The sequence below is a fragment of the Silene latifolia genome, chromosome 2 (genome assembly GCF_048544455.1).
Source record: "Silene latifolia isolate original U9 population chromosome 2, ASM4854445v1, whole genome shotgun sequence".
Lineage (NCBI taxonomy): Eukaryota > Viridiplantae > Streptophyta > Magnoliopsida > Caryophyllales > Caryophyllaceae > Silene > Silene latifolia.
In genome coordinates this window covers 159,298,821-159,319,432 of record NC_133527.1, presented here as the reverse complement: position 1 = coordinate 159,319,432, position 20,612 = coordinate 159,298,821, and the positions used below count along the sequence as shown (strand labels likewise).

At 39.0% G+C, this 20,612-nt stretch overlaps 1 protein-coding gene across 1 annotated transcript in view; it reads right to left on the bottom strand.

Moving 5' to 3' along the window:
• LOC141630834 (uncharacterized) overlaps positions 1 to 19,858 on the bottom strand; it is a 55,291-nt gene extending 35,433 nt beyond the window's left edge. The window contains exon 1 of the mRNA XM_074443585.1: positions 19,632 to 19,858. Coding sequence (XP_074299686.1) covers positions 19,632 to 19,773 — 142 coding nt within the window. The 5' untranslated portion in view covers positions 19,774 to 19,858. The remainder of the gene's footprint in view (positions 1 to 19,631) is intronic.
• Positions 19,859 to 20,612: the final 754 nt, after the last annotated feature.

Here is a 20,612-nt window from a genome sequence, read left to right as displayed (position 1 = left end):
AACTCAACATATTCATATATGTTTTATGTTAATTTAATCATAAAATTAATTGGTGATCTTATGCATGCAAACTATAAACAATTTAAAGAAGAAAGCTTTATCTTACATTGGTATTTCGGTTATATGGGCACAAGAGAGATCTCCTTCTCTCTTGTTCTTGTGCGCTCCTTAATGGATGAACTAGGATCCAAGTATAGGATCCCTCCCAAAGTAAAATACCCAAGGCAAACTCTTAATCAAATTAATATTATGTATACTAAAATAATATTAATTTAGTGTAAAAATTGACCCAAAAATATTATTGGACTCTCTATTATTTCGGTTAGAGAGAAGGAAGAGAAGGAAGAATTTTATCTTTCTAAAACTCAAATTTTAGATGAATGAATGAATTAGCAAATACACTAACTATTTTTTGGTGTATGTTAGGTAAAATAAGAAGAAAAACAAAGTGTTTTTCTTCTCAAAAAACCGGGTGGAAGAGGGGAAGAAGAGAGAGCCAATGCATGCATGAGTTTGTCTTCACAATGACCACTAGGTTGCATGGCTAGTTTATTAGGGAAATGATTATGTTCACCACTAACATAATCAACACAATTTCATCCTAATACTCCTTTAATTTCGGTATACATAGATAATATGGACTCCATATTATCTTTGTCAAAATGTCAATTTGTCTTATGTCACATGTCATATGTAACATAAATTTGTTATGTATTTTTAACATATTAAAAATCAACGTATTAATAAAAATACGTCATATACAAAAATCGACTTAGCAATTCATAATTGCTTGTACCAAAATATTTTACCAATTTATAAATCACAATAACTTGTATTTATAATAATTCATTCAATTTCAATTGTTTCCTTAAACAATAATTTCATCCAAGTAATGAAACAATTCGATTACTCGATCGTCTTATTTAATCAGATTACAATGAGATACGTAAATTTTACTTCCAAAATTGTCCGTCAATTTTTTAAGAAATTTAATTGACCCGTATCATCATACGATCAATTAAATGATCAATTAAGAGTGTTACCCTTTCGGTATGACCTAAGGGGATCAACTGGTCACCACCGTCTCACGACAGTAATGTCAAACTCTAGTCAGCCAATCATTACCGATATGTGTGGACCAGTTGACAGTAAAATATTACTTCCCAATTGTATTCTTTAAAATGAGACTTAAACATGTGATCATCATGATCAACAGTTGTGATCGCATTATTGTCGGAGGACACATATTCCAACAGTAATATGGCATATGTAATATTAAAACAACAAGAAACCGTCACCACTTCACTACTTGTGACAAAGATGCATACAAAACCCAAGCGCAACGTCTAACATATGAAATTAACGGTTCAAAGGTGTTACTACGCACTAATAACCACATTAAACCTCAAACGTGCAATTATAAAACAATTGCACAATTTCAATTTTCGAAAACCTCCTGTAACAGTGCTACTCGATCGAGTATGTAGTGGTACTCGATCGAGTGCCATGCTACTCGATCGAGTGTCATGGCTGCTCGATCGAGTAGCCCAAAGATCAGAAAGCTTTATTTCCTTCTTTCCTGCAGCTACTCGATAGAGTACGGGGTACTCTGTCGAATACCTACAGGCCAAAATGCCTTATAAAACCTGTCATAAACCAACATATATATACATAGCCGTCACATAGCTTGGGTCGAGATGATTTCCGACCCCAAAATCAACCCTGCAACAATGTTAAGTAACAAATCCGGCCTTATGGCCAACAATACATATCCATAATCAAAGTTTCGACGAATGTAACTACTAAAATCAAACGACACTACCAACATCTACTACCAACGACCATAAACCAAGATAAAACAAGGAGCATGACTCATCTTGCTACTGCTGCTGCTGCTCAACCATCACCTCATCATCACCACCACCTCCAGAAGTACCCGCTCCCGATGAACCAATACCCGCATCCACTCCTGCTCCGGCTCCCGGACTCACGTACCATGGGGTCAAGCCACCGTAGGCAAAGGACTGAGGTGTCCCCCACGTCGACTGATCCACCCCGTAGGAGTGGAAAACCCCACTATAGTCCTCTACTCCACTCCACCAAACCGGATGCGGTCCCTCGGTCCCTATCCCCTGAGTGTACGCCATCTCGTGCATATTCCTGAGTGTCAAAGTAGATGACACTCTCTCTGCCAAGTAGCTGGATCGCGTCTCCGGGGTGTCAAGGTAAGGGTAGCACGGAAAAGGACGATGCTGCTGCTGAGGTGCTACCGGCTGTGGCCTAGTCTCCGAGGTCCTCTCCCTCACTCGACGGGGTCCTCTCCCCAACCTGGGTCTCTCCACCACAACCGCCGCGTTCTCTCCCTTCGTCGGCTCTGGCATCACCTCGAGAATCGTGTCGTCGATGAGGTAGGTCTGCAGCTGGCGTGGTCTATCAACATCCTCCTCCTCCTCATCATCATCAGAGTCCACAGCCACAACCGCCGGCTCTAAAGGCTCCGTCGGTAGGAGGTGCTCAGGAGCTGGAATCTTCATCCAACTCATGCCCCACACCCTCCAAACTAGGCTACCGTCATCCAAAGTTCTCAACCATTTCAGGTCGAGATAGTAGTCACGGTCCATGGTAGGCAATGGGGTAGCCAAAGGTACGTAGTCCGAAGAGGCCTTAAAGGAGGTTAGCTTTTCAGCTAACCGAGTGGCGATAGCGCCACAGCTCAAGTACCGCGAAGAAGCAGTAGCCATCAAGGCAAGGGCAGCACAGACGATGGAAAGAGCATTAAAGACCACTTTCCTGGCCCGCTCCGGGTTGAGGTAAGACATCAGAAGCAACACCTCATGATTATTCGATTAATCGATATCCTTTCTCATCATAAAGGAGGTTTGAAAGAGAACGGAGAAAGACCCTCAAGCTAACATGCTTTGAACATCATTAATCGGCATGTTGCTTGAGGTGGAGCCGGCTTTCCGGTCAAGCAAGGGATTAGGCGGCAGACACCGCACTCAGCAGGAATATCAGTGATAGAATCCTTGGGAGGCTTGGCCAACCCAAGGTGAGACGCAAACAGATCCATAGTCAACAGAAAACTGGTGTTCATCAACCGAAACTCAACGGTCTGGGCAGCTGGGTCATAACTAAAGGAGCGCATAAACTCCAAGGTAAGAAAAGGATAAGAGTGTTTCCTCAGCCTATACAAACCCGTAAAGCCCAAAGTCTCGAATATGTGACGGACATCCGTCTCTATTCCCAAATCCTCCAACAGTGTAGTATCTATACACCTCGTTGGTCTCATCTTGCGTTTTTGCAATTCTACAAAACGCTCTCTCTGTTTGAAATCTACAAACACAACAGAAGGGTACTCCGGAACTGCAGGTACCACGGGTCCACTCCCTTCCCCCGTCTTAGGTTGGGTAACCCTCCCCCGTTTACTCTGACGGGTCCCTACGTTCGGTCTCGGCATCTGTTCCAGCATATGACTTAAGCAACTTACATAAACATGTAAAGCATCTACTTCACGCAATTTGGACCTTACATACTCAGCTAAGTACACAAATTCATCAACAAGTTCGACATGTGAAGCACATAATTCATGCCATTAACTTTGAACACTCAACTAGGTACACACATTCACCAACAGTTTCCCAAATTTGACACATAGCTTCAGTTTAGAGCAACTCATAGACAATAGTTGTGAAAAAATTTTATCATGGAAAACACACATACCCAACCAATTCCAACATCCTAGCATGATTCTAAGGTTACTCTATACACCCATGTAATAACATGTGAAGCATTCGTACTAGCTCATGGAAAAGTAATTTAGGACATATCATCATCACCTTCAATATTAGAAACAAATAACTCAATTAATCTTGTCAGACGGTCTCTACAGTTGTAATTATTTTGACATATTCTTCATCATTTAACATCACTACTATCATATTGAAGTTCAACCTTTACCTAAGCAGTCATATACAACACCAAATTCCAAATATAGCAACCGAATTTCCACTTGGGGCACTTTTAAGACGGAGTTTTAAGGCAACTTTTTAAGGTGATAATCATCAAAATTCATTCTTCAACATGATATTAACAATGTATAGTACTCAATTCCGTCATCTAATCCTTGTAAAACAATCAAAATCAATTTCGATTTTTGTAAACCCTAGAAATTTCGGTTTCAACTTGGCAAATTTCTAGTCTATTCTACAGCAATTAATCACCAATAATCAAGGAAGGGAAACATGTGAATCATATTTCAACAATTAAAAGCAACAAATTGATCATATGAATCGAAATTTTCGGGTTATATAATCATCCTCAACAAATTTAAAGCATAAAGACATGTAAATAGGGAAGAAATCATACCTTGATTAAGTAGAAAAGTAAAGGAACGAAATTAAGCAAAGGAAATAACCCCAAATCAACCACTACTAACACAAGATATGAGAGATTTTTGAGGATTTGAGAGCTTAGGTCACGAAACGAAGTGGAAGGAATGAGAAGAATAGGAAGAATAGGGGTTTTAAGAAACCCGTAAGATTCACTGTACAGTAACCTACTCGATCGAGTGTCTTGGGTACTCGATCGAGTACCACCCTACTCGATCGAGTAGGTGCTATTTCGTCGAGTATCTGCAGAAATTTTTCCACATCCCGACGTCATAGCTTCCTAACTAGATCGAGTGAGGTCTACTCGGTCTAGTAAACACTCGCACTCGGTCAAGTATGGTTAAGTACTCGGTCAGAAGTACGAAGTAAATCGAAGATTCCTGCAAAAACAACATCGCGTGTCGATTCCAAACTAAGTTCGGGATTCGGCACTAATTATCAAGCTCATTCCCGCATTACTATTATTACTAAGCATACCATATCGTCAAACAAATAAGGTTTATTCCACCTTACACTACACAAATTACCCAACTCGGTTTACTTTCTACCGAATCATTCATAAACATAATCACGTCATCATATTACACTTAAACTTACTTTACACATTACTACCAAATTCGGGTTCACTTCAACTTGAAGCATATAATTAACATTACTCCATTCCTTCATTTAACATATAATTACACACTCCTCATAACAAATTAATCTATCATGTTCCACATTCAATCATAAGCAAATCATCTTACACAACTCAATTATTACGCAGCGGAACAATTTCAACCAATAAACAAGGCATATACGCATTACTATATGCTATGTTTCATATTATAACTCAACAATTCTATAACTATCATCATTGTAACTACGGTAGGATTTATAAACTAGTATATGACTACCGTCATCATCAACTTATAGCAAACTCCAACATGTTCACTCTTCATGTCACGACATACACTTTCACATTTTCACGCATCTCTATCACGTAAACTTTTGTCACATATCTCATAACCATCGTATAAGCTCACTAATCGTGCCAAAAACTTCACTAATTCCACCAACGATTACCATACACGGCCCAAATACCACTATCACACCCCTATTAACTCTAACAAAGACTTAACCAGAGGTAGCTCCGGCACAATTAACATACACATCACACATATACACACGGACTCCACATTCCCATACCATGTGGCTGGCTTAAGTGTCATGGGGCCGAGATTTTGAATGAGGGCGCCTACTCACCCAAACCCTAGCATCAGCTGGGGCTCCCATCACACATACACAAAGGTTCATTTTATTAGACTCCCTACGTTCATTATTTTTTTTTGTTTGTTACAGGTTCCAAAATCGTCGCTCTGATACCACTTTGTAACACCCCCATATTCAGAGGAGCCTTAACTAGGCCTTCTTTAGTATATAAGGGCATTACCATCTCGGATGCCCGAGGACAGTAATAATCAAATGTCGATAAAAGAACTATTATTTTATATTAAAAGTGAATTAAAACCAACAACGATATAAAAGATACAACTCAAAGACTACTCTCTAATGCTATCGAATCTCGTGAAGACCCATCCCTGCCCGGACTCCAGCTATCAACAACATCAACACCTGCTAAGACCGACTGCTCACCATAAGGGATCACGGCAGACACATAACAAACAAAACAACCACACAAGGTCAGTACTGAGATAAGATACGACAACAACAACATAGCTATCAACATGACACAACGCTATCAACCTCACGCACAATCGCAATAATCCAATGAACCTCAGTCACTGACTGTCCACTGGATCAGCCCTGCCAGTAGGGACCGCAGCCGTACCCACCAAATCCCCGCTCCTCATAACAAGCGATAACCCTGTCCATTAATGTGCACATCCCCTTCCGTGGCGGGTTCCACGAAGGGCGAAACTAGGGCGTGAAGCCACTCCCGCAAGTGACCCCACTCAGCCGAGGACACGCCTCGCGAACCGAGACAAAACATTCACGACAAACAAACGCAACAACCAACAAACTGTATGTACTAACCAACTACAGCATACACGCTGCCACACACGCAGCCGTAACATAACAACCATGATATGACAATCGACACACTAGACTATCTACAGAAACTGAGTAGGCGAACCTACCTTTAAGCAACTGCAACCAATCCATGCCAACATATGACATATCCAGCAATCAAACAAAGCCTATAACCACAACACAAACATCTATTACTACCAAGCAAACCCTAATTGCAACGATGAGGACACGGATGATGATTATGACATACCTATAAGGAGAAACCCGGCAAAAGACCGCTATCCGACTCAAGTGACACTCTCCTAAGGCACAAGGATCTTCAAAAGGCTTCCATGGAGGTTTTGTGGTGAAGGTAAGGGAAAGAGGCGACCAAAGTATAGGAGGAATGAGGCGGAAATGATTTGCGGATTTAACAAAACGCGATTAAAAACCCTCGTTGAAAACTCGATACTCGATCGAGTACCCAACATACTCGATCGAGTGGCCCCCTACTCGATCGAGTAACCTAGCTACTCGATTGAGTAGCCTCTACTATATCGAGTACCACTCTTAACATGTATCCCAAGATAGTTTTGGCACGCACTTCTAAGAACTATTCCCGCTCCCAAGGTCAGTCAACACTGGTCAAAGGGTCTCTAAAAGGGCGGGTATTACAATGGGTCAGTTCCGGTTCCAAAGTATAACCCGATGACGATTAATGGTTCATTTTTTAGACGGTCTGAAGAAGGGTCAAGCTACAACAAAGAGAAAGTAGTGGATTTTCAGCCTAAATCCACCGATGCCGGCATGAGAGACCTAGAGGAGAGGGCTAAGTTGCTTCTTACAGCCCCCTATCCGGAGAGATTGGTGCCGACAAAGGAACAGGTATCATTTAACAAATTTGAAAATGTTATTCGTAGCTTAAATGTACAAGTTCCTTTTCTTGAGTTAGTTAATCATATGCCTGCTTACATGAAATTTATGAAGCAACTTTTGTCTAAAAAGAAGTCACTTGAAACTGTGCAATCTGTCGCACTAACTGAGGAGTCATGTTCTTATTTGACCCATACTGCACCTTGATACCTGTCGATGTGAGTATCAAAAATAATATTTATAATTTTCCAAACTACAACTAGCAAGTGGTAGTAAGAGTCGATCCGCAGGGAGGTAGGGAGATAATTATTGCTTTATATTTCAGTCTATCGGTAACAGTAAGGGGGGTTTTGATGTGAATTATAACTAAAACTAATAACATAAACTAAATAAATAAATAAAAGTTGCAAAAGATATAAACAATGATGAAAGAAATGCTAAGACGGTCTGTTCACTATAGCTGCGATGGCACACAATCCTAGGTAAGTCCGAAATACAGTCGTGTAGGATGGGTAAAACAAGTCCTCTCGGACCAAGTTAACTAGTAGCTCCTTTCGGCCTATGCTACCAGTCCCTAAGTCTCACTAATGCTAGCTCTCGCCCCCGATTAGTGATTCCTAAAGCCTAAATTACATTATCTCTCGATCTCAGTAATTTAGTCGTCTTGATTCATTAATTAATGCCCTTCCCTATCTCTCGATCTACGGGTTGGTCAAAACTAAGCATCTAACAAGTCTCCTCTCGGTCTCATTGTTAAATATTGCACTTAACGAAATTAACGATGCTAATCAAACACGAAGTCAGTCGATCGACCAGCTCCCCCAGTCGATCGACTAAACGGCTCAGTCGACCGACTAGTTAAGCCAGTCGATCGACCAAGCCCTAAGTCGGGGTCACCTATTCTAATGCCATCTACGCCATAGATCCCCTACATCTTATCAAGGGGTGTTTAGCTAGACATATAGGCGACAATAATAACAGTAAAATTTATAAACAAAGCAAATGATTTCATAATTAAATTAACTAAAGAAATAATTAACATGAAACGATAAGTTGGCTTTGGGATCCTATCTAGCAATTCTAAACTACGGAAGAATTAAAGCAGTGAAATTTAATAAAGAAACAGAAGAATAACATACGAAGAAGTGAAGAGGAAAGAACCAAAGCTTAATGCGAAAAGTAAATTTTATTGACGAAAACTAAACTAAACTAATGAATGATGGATGTATCAAGCAGCAGGTAAAGTTACGTTATATAGGAAAATAACATAACCTATTCCTAAACCTAATTACAATTGGGCTTCAGTCTCTCCTCTTTTAAATTGCGCATCAGCTCGTGGAGTGGTCGATCGACCAATGAGGCCAGTCGATCGACCACATGCGCTTTACAGAATTGCATTCTGACGATTCCTGCAGCGCGCACCGATCTTAAAACAGCTGCCATTTCTTTGTTACTTGGTCAAATCAGGCGTTCTACACGGTGTTGGAAATCTAAGAGGATAAGCTTTCACCTCCAATTAGAATCACTCGATTATCTGCTCTAGAACTCGAGATATAGCCATCTGAAACAGCCTGCAATGTCGAGAAGCATTCTGACAGTCTATAGACCATGTAGGTCAGTCTATGACCACTGTAGCTGGTAATCCGCTTCAAAAACTCTCGCAAATACATCTTTCAGGCCTTGAAATGTGCACCAAGTTCGCTTCCCGAGTCTTTACTCCATGTCAAATGCAATGCTAAGTACTTAGGGACGGATTCGGCTCGATTTCCGCTGGAGTCTTCACATTTCTGCAATATTATACAAAAACACGAAAGTAGACGGAAATAGGGAAAATAGTAGCATAAACTACATAATTGAGCTCTGAAATGCGTGTGAAATAGGGTGTAAAACATCATATTTAGGACACGCATCAAACTTCCCCAAACCAAACCCTTGCTTGTCCCCAAGCAAGAACTAGACTCGATCCTAAGACCTAATGGAACGAGTTCAATCTCAGAGCGAAATGCAAACCGAATAGCCTAAACCAATTTAATGCTAGAACTAACAATCAATTAGCAATATGAATCATGCAAACGAGTTATGAAGTCGTTAAAAACTGCTGAACCATCAGCTATAGAGACTTATCATTATGGACTCTCACGGGTCGCTCATATCACACATAAGCACAGGTGAGTATATGTAAAAGATAGAAAGAAGTAATTTTGTAGTGACACTCACCTAACTACGACTTATAAGAACATGCCTGCAATCTAATATGAAAATGATCTCTACAACCGTACGTATGCATTCCAACCAAACAGATGACCATGACACATGCCGAGGTAAATATGGATATGTGAGGTAATGGGTAAGAAGAGGCTAAGAAAAATTTGGATAAAAAACGGAGTTAAAAGCCAAGTTAGTAACTAAGGGAACCAAATTATAACAACATCCCACTTCTTCCTCAAAATTTCAATCGAAACGGTGCTAATAGCAAGCACAAATCTCACCATCTCCATAATTAATCAACTCCCCATAAGATATGAATGAAACATGGGAGCAAAAATCGCCATTTATTAAAGACTTTGAATTATACGATTTGATTTCTTTCTCTCCTCGGGCTTCAGTCGATCGACCAATGAGCCCAGTACACCGACCAAAAATCGAACTTTTTTCTTTTTCTTTTTCATTTATTTTTTCAATTCTATTTTTTTTTCTTTCTTTCCTTCCTTTTTCATCTTCCCAACAACATCTCAAAATGAGCATTTGCAACCAAAAAATGAAGTAACAATCCCAAGAACATAAACTACTAGCTTGACAAGGGCAGGCTAAGTGTAGGATGTAGTTATTGGGACAAAAAGGCTATTTTGGCAGTGTGGAGCTTATGGGCAAAATGAATAAAGGAAACCTCTTCCACATGTGTCAACTAACCACGAAACCGAATGCATACAGGTATTAAGCAGATTAAGTTCATATTTATGCATATTGATATAACATGTCTCATAAGGAGTAACTACTCACATTCCTAGATAAACTGGTAATAGATGACACCAGTTATAAGCTCTAAAACTCAGAAAATGATGTAGTTTGCCAAAAATCTAAGTCAAGTCTCAAATCCAGCAAAAATTTAACGAAAACTCGTAGACTATGCAAATGATTCTACTAATAACATGTCAAGCTGAAAATGCAGTGTCATCATTGAAATACTACCGTTCCGACTCGACCTATATGTTAAAATAAACGTGAAAATTTGTTTGAAGTTTTCAAATTTTGTATATATATAAGAAATGAAATAACAAATGCAAACAAAAATGTAAACGTGAAACAGAAATGCAATAAAACATATGAATGCAGTGCAAAACCCTTCCCCAAACCAAATCACACAATGTCCTCGTTGTGCAAAATCATGTAATGAAATAAAAGGGAAACGGGAATTTGCGTTATTATAACTAAATAAGACATGAAATTAAACTCGGAAACTCACAAGACTTTAAGCGCCGCAAAAGGAAACCTTCCCAAACCAGCGTGAGCTAGGAGGTTTCAGTAGCCAGCAGTGCTACCATAAGTACCTGAAAAGACAGAATATACCGCGCATTATCCGAGAAAACAAAAATGAAGCGGTAAATTACGTGCAAAGAATTAAATTGAAGAAAGAAGTACATCAGCTACAGTGGTCGATCGACCGATGGTCCTGGTCGATCGACTAGTTCACGATGATCAGAGGGTACCGTTTCTTCGAGGGCAAGGGCGATCGATCGACAACTAGGTCAGTCGATCGACTGACCTACCTGACGAAACAGCTTCTTTCTTCGAAGTAACTCAATGAATTGAGTTAACTTGGTCCAATAACCTGTAAATGCACATAAAACGCGCCCAAAATTGCGCTAAACCCAATTACAACAGTCTAAAGACGGAAATTAAACTAAGCACACACTAAGAGTTTTTATTTATTTTTTTAAACAACTACGAATTTTATTCGCAAAACTAAACAAATCACATCCGGGTTGCCTCCCGGCTAGCGCTGGTTTCGTTTCGAGACAGTCCCGCTCGACCTCTTTTTCTTCAAAGACTTACTCTAATGGAGCCCAATCAAAACAACTCAAGGCTCTCAGCAACCTATCATACATCTGCGCATGTGCTACACAAAACTGTAAGTAGCACCATAAGATAGAAATAACATAGGAAATAAAAATGTAAAAACATTTAAGCCTAACAAATTTCCTATGGCAGCTCCTAAAATCATCCACAAAATAATTCTGCCCTCCAGCTAAGGGCGGAATATAAAAGCTCAAATTATCCGCAGGTGGAAAATTAGAGAGCTCAGGAGCAATTGACTCAAAAATAACGCGGGTAGAATTAAGATGCTCAGACGGGTATGAACTGTGAGGTGGAGAAGTCTGGTCATCTAAAGGAGAAGGTGGATAATCTTCCCAAATGCAAGGGGCGGTAAAGTCAAATGGGTCAATCGGGTCCTCTATAATAGGGTTATCTATAATATCGTCATACACATCCCAATTAACCTCAAGACTGTCAAAATTTTTCTCCTCACTCTCCTTATCGCTAGACTCATCAAGTTGGAGGTTCTCAAAGAGATCCTCCAAATCGACCTCACTATCAGTGCAAGAATCATAAAGGGGTTCTAAACTATCCTCATAAAAAGGATTGTCAACCACGCTAATGGTCTCCTCTATGTCTCCGTCAGCATTTCCTAGATCGGTTTCTAAGGTCTCACCCACCCCCTCATCTGAGTCAACATGAAGAGAAAAAGTAGGTTTAAGAGATTCAGTAGCAAACCAATTAAAGAATTCTAATACCTCAATTACGGGGATTCCTTCGAAATCCCACTTACCTATAGACTTGAGGTATGCTCGTGTAAGGTCATTCATATGCCGGACAATAGTGCAGCATATTTGGAGATCAGAAAAGGCATCTCGTCTGGGCTCAATAAACTCCCAAAGTCTGGCTAAATAAGCACCAAAGATTTCATCCTCTTTCTGTGGAAAACTCAGAATATAAAACATGAGAACGGTCTCAAGGAACCGAAGTTCCCTGAGACTAAAGAAAGAAAGACTAAAATTAAAAACAACTAGAACTAGCGCTGCCTCCCCGGCAACGGCGCCAAAATTTGATACCTGTCGATGTGAGTATCAAAAATAATATTTATAATTTTCTAAACTACAACTAGCAAGTGGTAGTAAGAGTCGATCCGCAGGGAGGTAGGGAGATAATAGTTGCTTTATATTTCAGTCTATCGGTAACAGTAAGGGGGGTTTTGATGTGAATTATAACTAAAACTAATAACATAAACTAAATAAATAAATAAAAGTTGCAAAAGATGTAAACAATGATGAAAGAAATGCTAAGACGGTCGGTTCACTATAGCTGCGATGGCACACAATCCTAGGTAAGTCCAAAATACAGTCGTGTAGGATGGGTAAAACAAGTCCTCTCGGGCCAAGTTAACTAGTAGCTCCTTTCGGCCTATGCTACCAGTCCCTAAGTCTCACTAATGCTAGCTCTCGCCCCCGATTAGTGATTCCTAAAGCCTAAATTACATTATCTCTCGATCTATGTAATTTAGTCGTCTTGATTCATTAATTAATGCCCTTCCCTATCTCTCGATCTACGGGTTGGTCAAAACTAAGCATCTAACAAGTCTCCTCTCGGTCTCATTGTTAAATATTGCACTTAACGAAATTAACGATGCTAATCAAACACGAAGTCAGTCGATCGACCAGCTCCCCCAGTCGATCGACTAAACGGCTCAGTCGATCGACTAGTTAAGCCAGTCGATCGACCAAGCCCTAATTCGGGGTCACCTATTCTAATGCCATCTACGCCATAGATCCCCTACATCTTAGCAAGGGGTGTTTAGCTAGACATATTGGCGACAATAATAACAGTAAAATTTATAAACAAAGCAAATGATTTCATAATTAAATTAACTAAACAAATAATTAACATGAAACAATAAATTGGCTTTGGGATCCTATCTAGCAATTCTAAACTACGGAAGAATTAAAGCAATGAAATTTAATAAAGAAACAGAAGAATACCGTACGAAGAACTGAAGAGGAAAGAACCAAACCTTAATGCGAAAAGTAAATTTTATTGACGAAAACTAAACTAAACTAATGAATGATGGATGTATCAAGCAGCAGATAAAGTTACGTTATATAGGAAAATAACATAACCTATTCCTAAACCTAATTACAATATGGCTTCAGTCTCTCGTCTTTTAAATTGCGCATCAGCTCGTGGAGTGGTTGATCGACCAATGAGGCCAGTCGATCGACCACATGCGCTGTCTGCAACTGCATTCGACGATTCTGCAGCAGCGCAAATCTTAAAACAAAGACCATTTCTTCGTTACTTGGTCAAATCAGGATTCTACGCAGCGTTGGAAATCTAAGAGGATAAGCTTTCACCTCCAATTAGAATCACTCGATTATCTGCTCTAAAACTCGAGATATAGCCATCTAAAACAGCCTGCAATGTCGAGAAGCATTCTGACAGTCTATAGACCATGTAGGTCAGTCTATAGACCACTGTAGCTGGTAATCCGCTTCTAAAACTCTCGCAAATACATCTTTCAGGCCTTGAAATGCGCACCAAGTTCGCTTCCCGAGCCTTTACTCCATGTCAAATGCAATGCTAAGTACTTAGGGACGGATTCGGCTCGATTTCCGCTGGATTCTTCACATTTCTGCAATATTATACAAAAACACGAAAGTAGACGGAAATAGGGAAAATAGTAGCATAAACTACATAATTGAGCTCTGAAATGCGTGTGAAATAGAGTGTAAAACATCATATTTAGGACACGCATCACACCTCATAAGCTATAAGACCCAGGTAGCTTTTTAGTCCCAAGTAGTATTGGCACCTTTTCTATTGAGAAGGCTTTGTGTGACCTAGGAGACAGTATTAGTGTCATGCCTTTGAGTCTTGCTAGGAAGTTGAAATTGACTAGGTTTGCAGTCACCAACATGACAGTACAGATGGCTGATCGATCTGCCGTCCAGCCTATCAGAGTCTTAGAGGACATTCCTGTGCAAATAGAAAAGTTATTTTTCCCTGTTGACTTCGTTGTACTAGATATGCCCGAAGATGCTCACATTCCTATCATATTGGGTAGACCATTTCTGCACACCGCTGGTACAGTTATAGATGTTGGCTCAGGGACTTTGACCTTCAAAGTAGGGAAACATTCCATTGTCTTTGCCCAGACAGCTAAGAAGAAAGACCTCATGTGGCCAGTCACTTGTAATACGGTTTCTAAAAAGAAATCATATTTTGTGCTTCCTGATATGCCTGTCTCTATGCCTGTTTCTGCTATAACACCTCCGCCCTAGATTGGGAGCAAATTGGAGGAAGATTCTTCTGTTTTGGATATTGCAAGAGCTGGTTTAGGGAAGGAAGAGCCGCATGTTGCTCCAGCGGTGAAGGAGCCAATCGTTCAAAGAGGCGGTTTAGGATGTCTTAGCTATGGCACTGATGAGGAGCATGATGAGGAGCCAGTCAAAGTAACGGAGTCCGATTTGTATTCTGATGAGCCGTGCGAGGTTATTGATTGGGGAGATGCTGAAGTTGTTGATCCGTTGAGTTCTGCGAATGTTAGAGTTGAGAAGAGTGCAGCTGAGGAGATGAGCACTGTAGAGGCTACCTCTTGTAGCCAGGAGCCGAGCAAGTGGGACATTCCGTGGCCATTCTTGATCAACTATTAGTTGATTAAGACCTTACAAAAACATTCATTTTATTGCTTTTGGACTTTCTATTGTTTTTGTGTGCGCGAGACTTCGCATTTTAATAAGTTTGCTTAGGATTTTATACACTTTAGACTGTTACTTTGGGTTTTGCACAATTTTGGGCGCGTTATTGTGTGTATTTGCAGGTTCATAGACCTTGATAGCTCAATTTATTGAGCTAATTGAAGAAATCAGAAAGTTACAAAGGTATTTCGATCGATCGATCGCGCGATGGTCGATCGATCGAGCGCTCTGCCCAGGAGCTTCGTCCTGTTCACTCTGGTTGATCGACTGGGTAATGTGGTCGATCGATCGTTCTACGCTGCTGTACCTGTTTTCGATCATTCCCCTGCTGTGTTTGGTCGATTTGCGGAGTTGAGGGAGTCTTTTCTCCACTTTATTCTCCGACTCATTTCTGTTTTCTTCCGTTTCTTTATTTTACACGTAATGTTGCGTTTAATAAATTGTTTTCTCGGATTTACGCGCGGTACTTTTCTATCTTTTCAGGTACTTATTAGTAGCACTGCTGGCTACTGAAACCTCCTAGCTCACGCTGGTTTGGGAGGTTTCCTTTTGCTGCGCTTAAAGTCTTGTGAGTTTCCGAGTTCTTACTTCATGTCTTGTTTAGCTAATTTAAACGCAAATTCCTGTTTCCCTTTTATTGCATTATATGATTTTGCACAATGGGGACATTGTGTAATTTGGTTTGGGGAAGGGTTTTGCGTAGCATTCATATGTTTTATTGCATTTCCGTTTCATGTTTATTGCATTTCAGTTTGCATTGTCTATTTTATTTCCTATATATATAAAAAACAAAATTCAAAAAAATTGAAAATTTTCGAAAAAATTCAAAAAAAATTGCACGTTTATTTTAGCATTTAGGTCTAGTCGGAACGGTAGTATATCAATGATGACATTGCATTTTCAGCTGTTTTATGCCTAAGCCTTGCTAATTGACATGTTATTAGTAGAATCATTTGCATAGTCTACGAGTTTTCGTTAAATTCTTGCTGGACTTGAGACTTGACTTAGATTTTTGGCAAACTACATCATTTTCTGAGGTTTAGAGCTTATAACTGGTGTCATCTATGACCAGTTTATCTAAGATTGTGAGTAGTTATTCCTTATGAGGCATGTTACATTAATTTGCATAAATATGAACTTAATCTGCTTAATACCTGTATGCATTTGGTTCGTGGTTAGTTGACACATGTGGAAGAGGTCACCCTTTTATTCATTTTGCCCATAAGCTCCACACTGCCAAAAATAGCCTTTTTGTCCCGTTACTACATCCTACATTTAGCATGCCCTTGTCAAGCTAATAGTTTATGTTCTTGAGATTGTTACTTCATTTTTATTTGCACATGATCTTTTGAGATGATGTTGGGAAGATGAAAAAGGAAGGAAAGGAAGAAGAAAAAAATAGAATTGAAAAGAAAGAAAAAAAGAGAGAAGAAAAATGATTCGAAAAAGAAAAAAAAAGAAAAAAAACACGTGCTGTACTGTAGAGGGCGGTCGATCGACTGGCCATCCCGGTCGATCGACGGAAGCCCGAGAAAGGAGAAAATAAAATCACGTGGTCAGAGTTTTGATCAGTTGGTGATTTTAATCCCATGCTCTATTATCATCTTATGGGGAGTTGATTAATTATTGGAGGTTGTGAGATTTGTGCTATCATTAGCACCGATTTTATTGATTTATCTTGAGCAAGAAGTTGGATGTTGTTATAATTTGGTTCCCTTAGTTACTAGCTTGGCTTTTAACTCTGTTTTTATCCAAATTTATCTTAGCCTCTTCTTACCCATTACCTCACATATCCATATTTACCTCGGCATGTGTCATGGTCGTTTGATTGGTTGGAATGCATATGTACAGTTATAGAGATTATTTTCATATTAGATTGCAGGCATGTCCTTATAGGTCGTAGTTAGGTGAGTGTCACTACAAAATGAATTCTTTCTATCATATACATTATTCACCTGTGCTTATGTGTGATATGGGCGACACGTGAGAGTCCGATTTGATAAGTCTCTATAGTTGACGGTTCAGCAATTTTTAACGACTACATAACTCGTTTGCATGATTCATATTGCTAATTGATTGTTAGTTGTTGCATTAAATTGGTTTAGGCTATTCAGTTTGCATTTCGCTCTGAAATTTAACTCGTTCCAATTAAGTTTTAGAATCGAGTCTTGTTCTTGCTTTGGGACAAGCAAGGGTTTGGTTTGGTTAAGTTTGATGCATGTCATTTATATGATGTTTTACACCTCATTTTACACGCATTTCAGAGCTCAATTGTGTAGTTTATGCTACTATTTGCCCCATTTCGTCTACTTTCGTATTTTTATGTAATATTGCAGATTTATGCGGAAATGAGTAGAAATCGAGCCGAATCCGTCCCCGAGTACCATGCATTGCATTTGACATGAAGTATTTACACAAGGAATGAACTTGGTGCGCATTTCGAGGCCTGAAAGACAACTTTATGAAGAATTTAGAACCAAGTACCAGCTACTCCAGTCGATCGACTGACCTCCATAGTCGATCGACCAGAGCGCGACTTACAGAAGCTACTGTTCAGTGCAGACCAGTCGATCGACTGCCTTGCATGGTCGATCGACCATCACACGAGCTGACGCGCAAATTAAAGAAATAGAACGAGAATTCCAAAGCCCATTGTATATTAGGTTTAGGAATAAGTGTTACGTTATATTCCTATATAACGTAACCTGACATTATCAAGTTTTCATTATTCAGTTTTTAGATTATCATCAAATTTATTAGGGTTCTATATTGAGTTTAGCATTAGGGCATATTTGTTCGAATACAATTTATTTTCGTTCTTGCTTTTCGGATTCTTCCTTTCTCTGCAAATCCTTTTACGGTATTCTCTGTTCCAATATTCAGTTCTATTGCTTTATTTCGTTCGTAGTATAGAATTGCTAGAATCGTTTCCCAAAAGCCAAGTATCATTTCATGTTATTTGCTTGTTTAGTTATTTTGATCATGAAGTCTATTGCTTTATTAGTTAATTGTATTATTGTTATTGTTTCCAGTATGAGTAGCTAAACCCCATGTGCTAGGATGTAGGGAATCTATAGTATAGGCGGCATTAGAATAGGAAGACCTAGAACGCGCCATGGTCGATCGACTGGGTTCCCTGGTCGATCGACTGGCCACAAGAGATATGCTTCGTTTTAATTAATTTAATTACTATGTTTGACGAATCGAGTGCACGCGACTAGTTGAATGCCTAGAAATTGACCGGCCCAATAAAGATCGAAAGATAGGGGAGGGAGATAGACTACCTAATTAAGACGACTAGATTAATGAGATCGAAAGGTAAGTTAATTTAGACTTTTAAATCACTTTTCAGGACGAAAGTTAATATTAGTGATATTAGGGACCTGTAGCGAGATCGAAAGATGCTACCTGTTAAGAATGGACCGAGAGGACTTCTTATTTTCCCGTCTCTTGTGTTTATTTCAGACTTACCTAGGATGCTGCCGCCGAAACTATAGTGAACCGACCATCTTAGCACCCTTTTAATACTTGATTTCATCTACTAGCTTAGTTTACTTTTCATTTGTTGCCTTTAGCCATAGATCAACTCAAAACAAACCCCCACTCACTTGTTACTTTAAAGACTAAAATCAGACAGCTAATAATTGCATTCGCCTCTCTGTGGTTCGACCCTGCTACCGCTATCTATAGTTGTAGTTGGAATTATAAATATTATTTTTGGTGCATTCAACGATAGGCATCAGTTACCTTGTTACGAATCCGAATCAATCAAGTACTCGTCCTTGTGTGGATCGTCACGAAATCCTTTAGTATAGATGAACGGATGATCAGAGAAGATCGATCTTAATAAAGAAGCAAGAAGGCAAGCACGTACGTAGAATTTTGAAATAAAGAAGCAAAAAGGCAAGCACGTACGTAGATTTTGTTTTACAACGTCGGAAGCAGAGTAACCCTCAGAGTTACAGGGTTACGTTTCATATTTTTTTTGCAAAAGAAATAGATATGTGAATGATAAGATATTATGTGAATAAATAAAATATAAAGATGTTAAACACCTTTTAAAATATCTCGGTAAAAGGTTTAGGTTTTGATCTTAAAATGATCATTTGAACAATACTCGGTCCATTTGATAAATTGGACTGCAAATCAACTAAGAACGGATTTAATAAAACAAATAAATCAAAATCGTAAATTAAAAGATAAAAATTTAAATCTCATAAGTAAGAATTAAAACATATGAGAAAAAATGAATAAGAATAAAAAGGGTTCAAAAGAGATAATTTCCAAAGTCCAACGAATTAACTCGGAGTAGAATTATAATACGAATAAATGAATAAATAAAACGAAGCTCCAAAGATTAGAAACATAATACCTCTCGAAACAAAGGAATATTCGAGACGTAAGAGAACTTAAGAATTCAAAGGAAGAAAAGAAATGGCTCACAGATAAATTCTGAGTCATACAAATCAAATCGTAATCGAAAATAAAATACGGTCACTAAAGTAGATTACAAAAATGGCGGGTGTTACATGCAAATCCAAAACACTCATGCATTGCCCAAATTGGTAACAATATCGTTTTTATAGACAAACATTCCTACTCTTACCCATCTCCTCATCTTCACCAGCACTTTCTTCAACCATAAACCTCCTCCTTCCGGTGGCTTTCGACCTCAATGGCACCTCCTCCACAGTCTTCTTTGGACCCTTTTTTGGAGGGGTTCTGCTTGCCATTTTCTTCTTTCCCATTGATCTTGTTGATGATTATTGATTTTTATGTATTTGTTTTCTTTTTTTTTTAGAGAGTTAGGAGGTGAGAAGAGAGAGAAGTGAAAGAAATTTGGGGAACATGAAGGAGGTGTGTAACAGGTAAGAATAACAGTTTTGTCACTTAACAACAGGACCTATGTACTTTAAAATGTTATTAAATGCCAGCTAACAATAGTACTCGGCCCATATTTTCAGTTTGGTATCAAATATGATCCGTGTTATTAATAAGACGGATATAGTTGGTTTTAAGTAAGACTTATTGTTACTCTTTTGCTTCCGCTAAAATAATTTACAAATAAAAACTATTGTTCAGTTCGGATAAGTCAAGTCTCCTTTCTCCCTTAAACAATGAAGGTCTTTTATCCCAAAGTCTTGTCTAAGACTTCGATGGATCTTGTCTTATGAGTTCTCATACGATTCAAACTAAGCCTTCCAATAAAGTTAGTGTTCACATTTGAACGAACCGGTATTTTGTACTCCTATGAGGTTAATATTGTACTGTTGTTGTCATGTTTTTTTTTGGTAGTAATAAAGAAAAGGTTGCTTACACAGTACGGTCAGTACCTACCCAACTCTCAGAGCCGGATTTTATTAATATATTAGGATAAATTACAAATAACCACCATATATTTGCGTATTTTTACAAATTACCTCCACGTATTGGTATTTTTACAAATAACCCCCCGACTTTTACGTATTCTCCCCAATCACCACCGTATATTTGAACTGATACTCGTTTTTCATGTTTTCCGACTCGTTAATGAAAGATTTACGCAAAATACCCATATTACCCCTACTTATTTAAAGGAATGAGATCA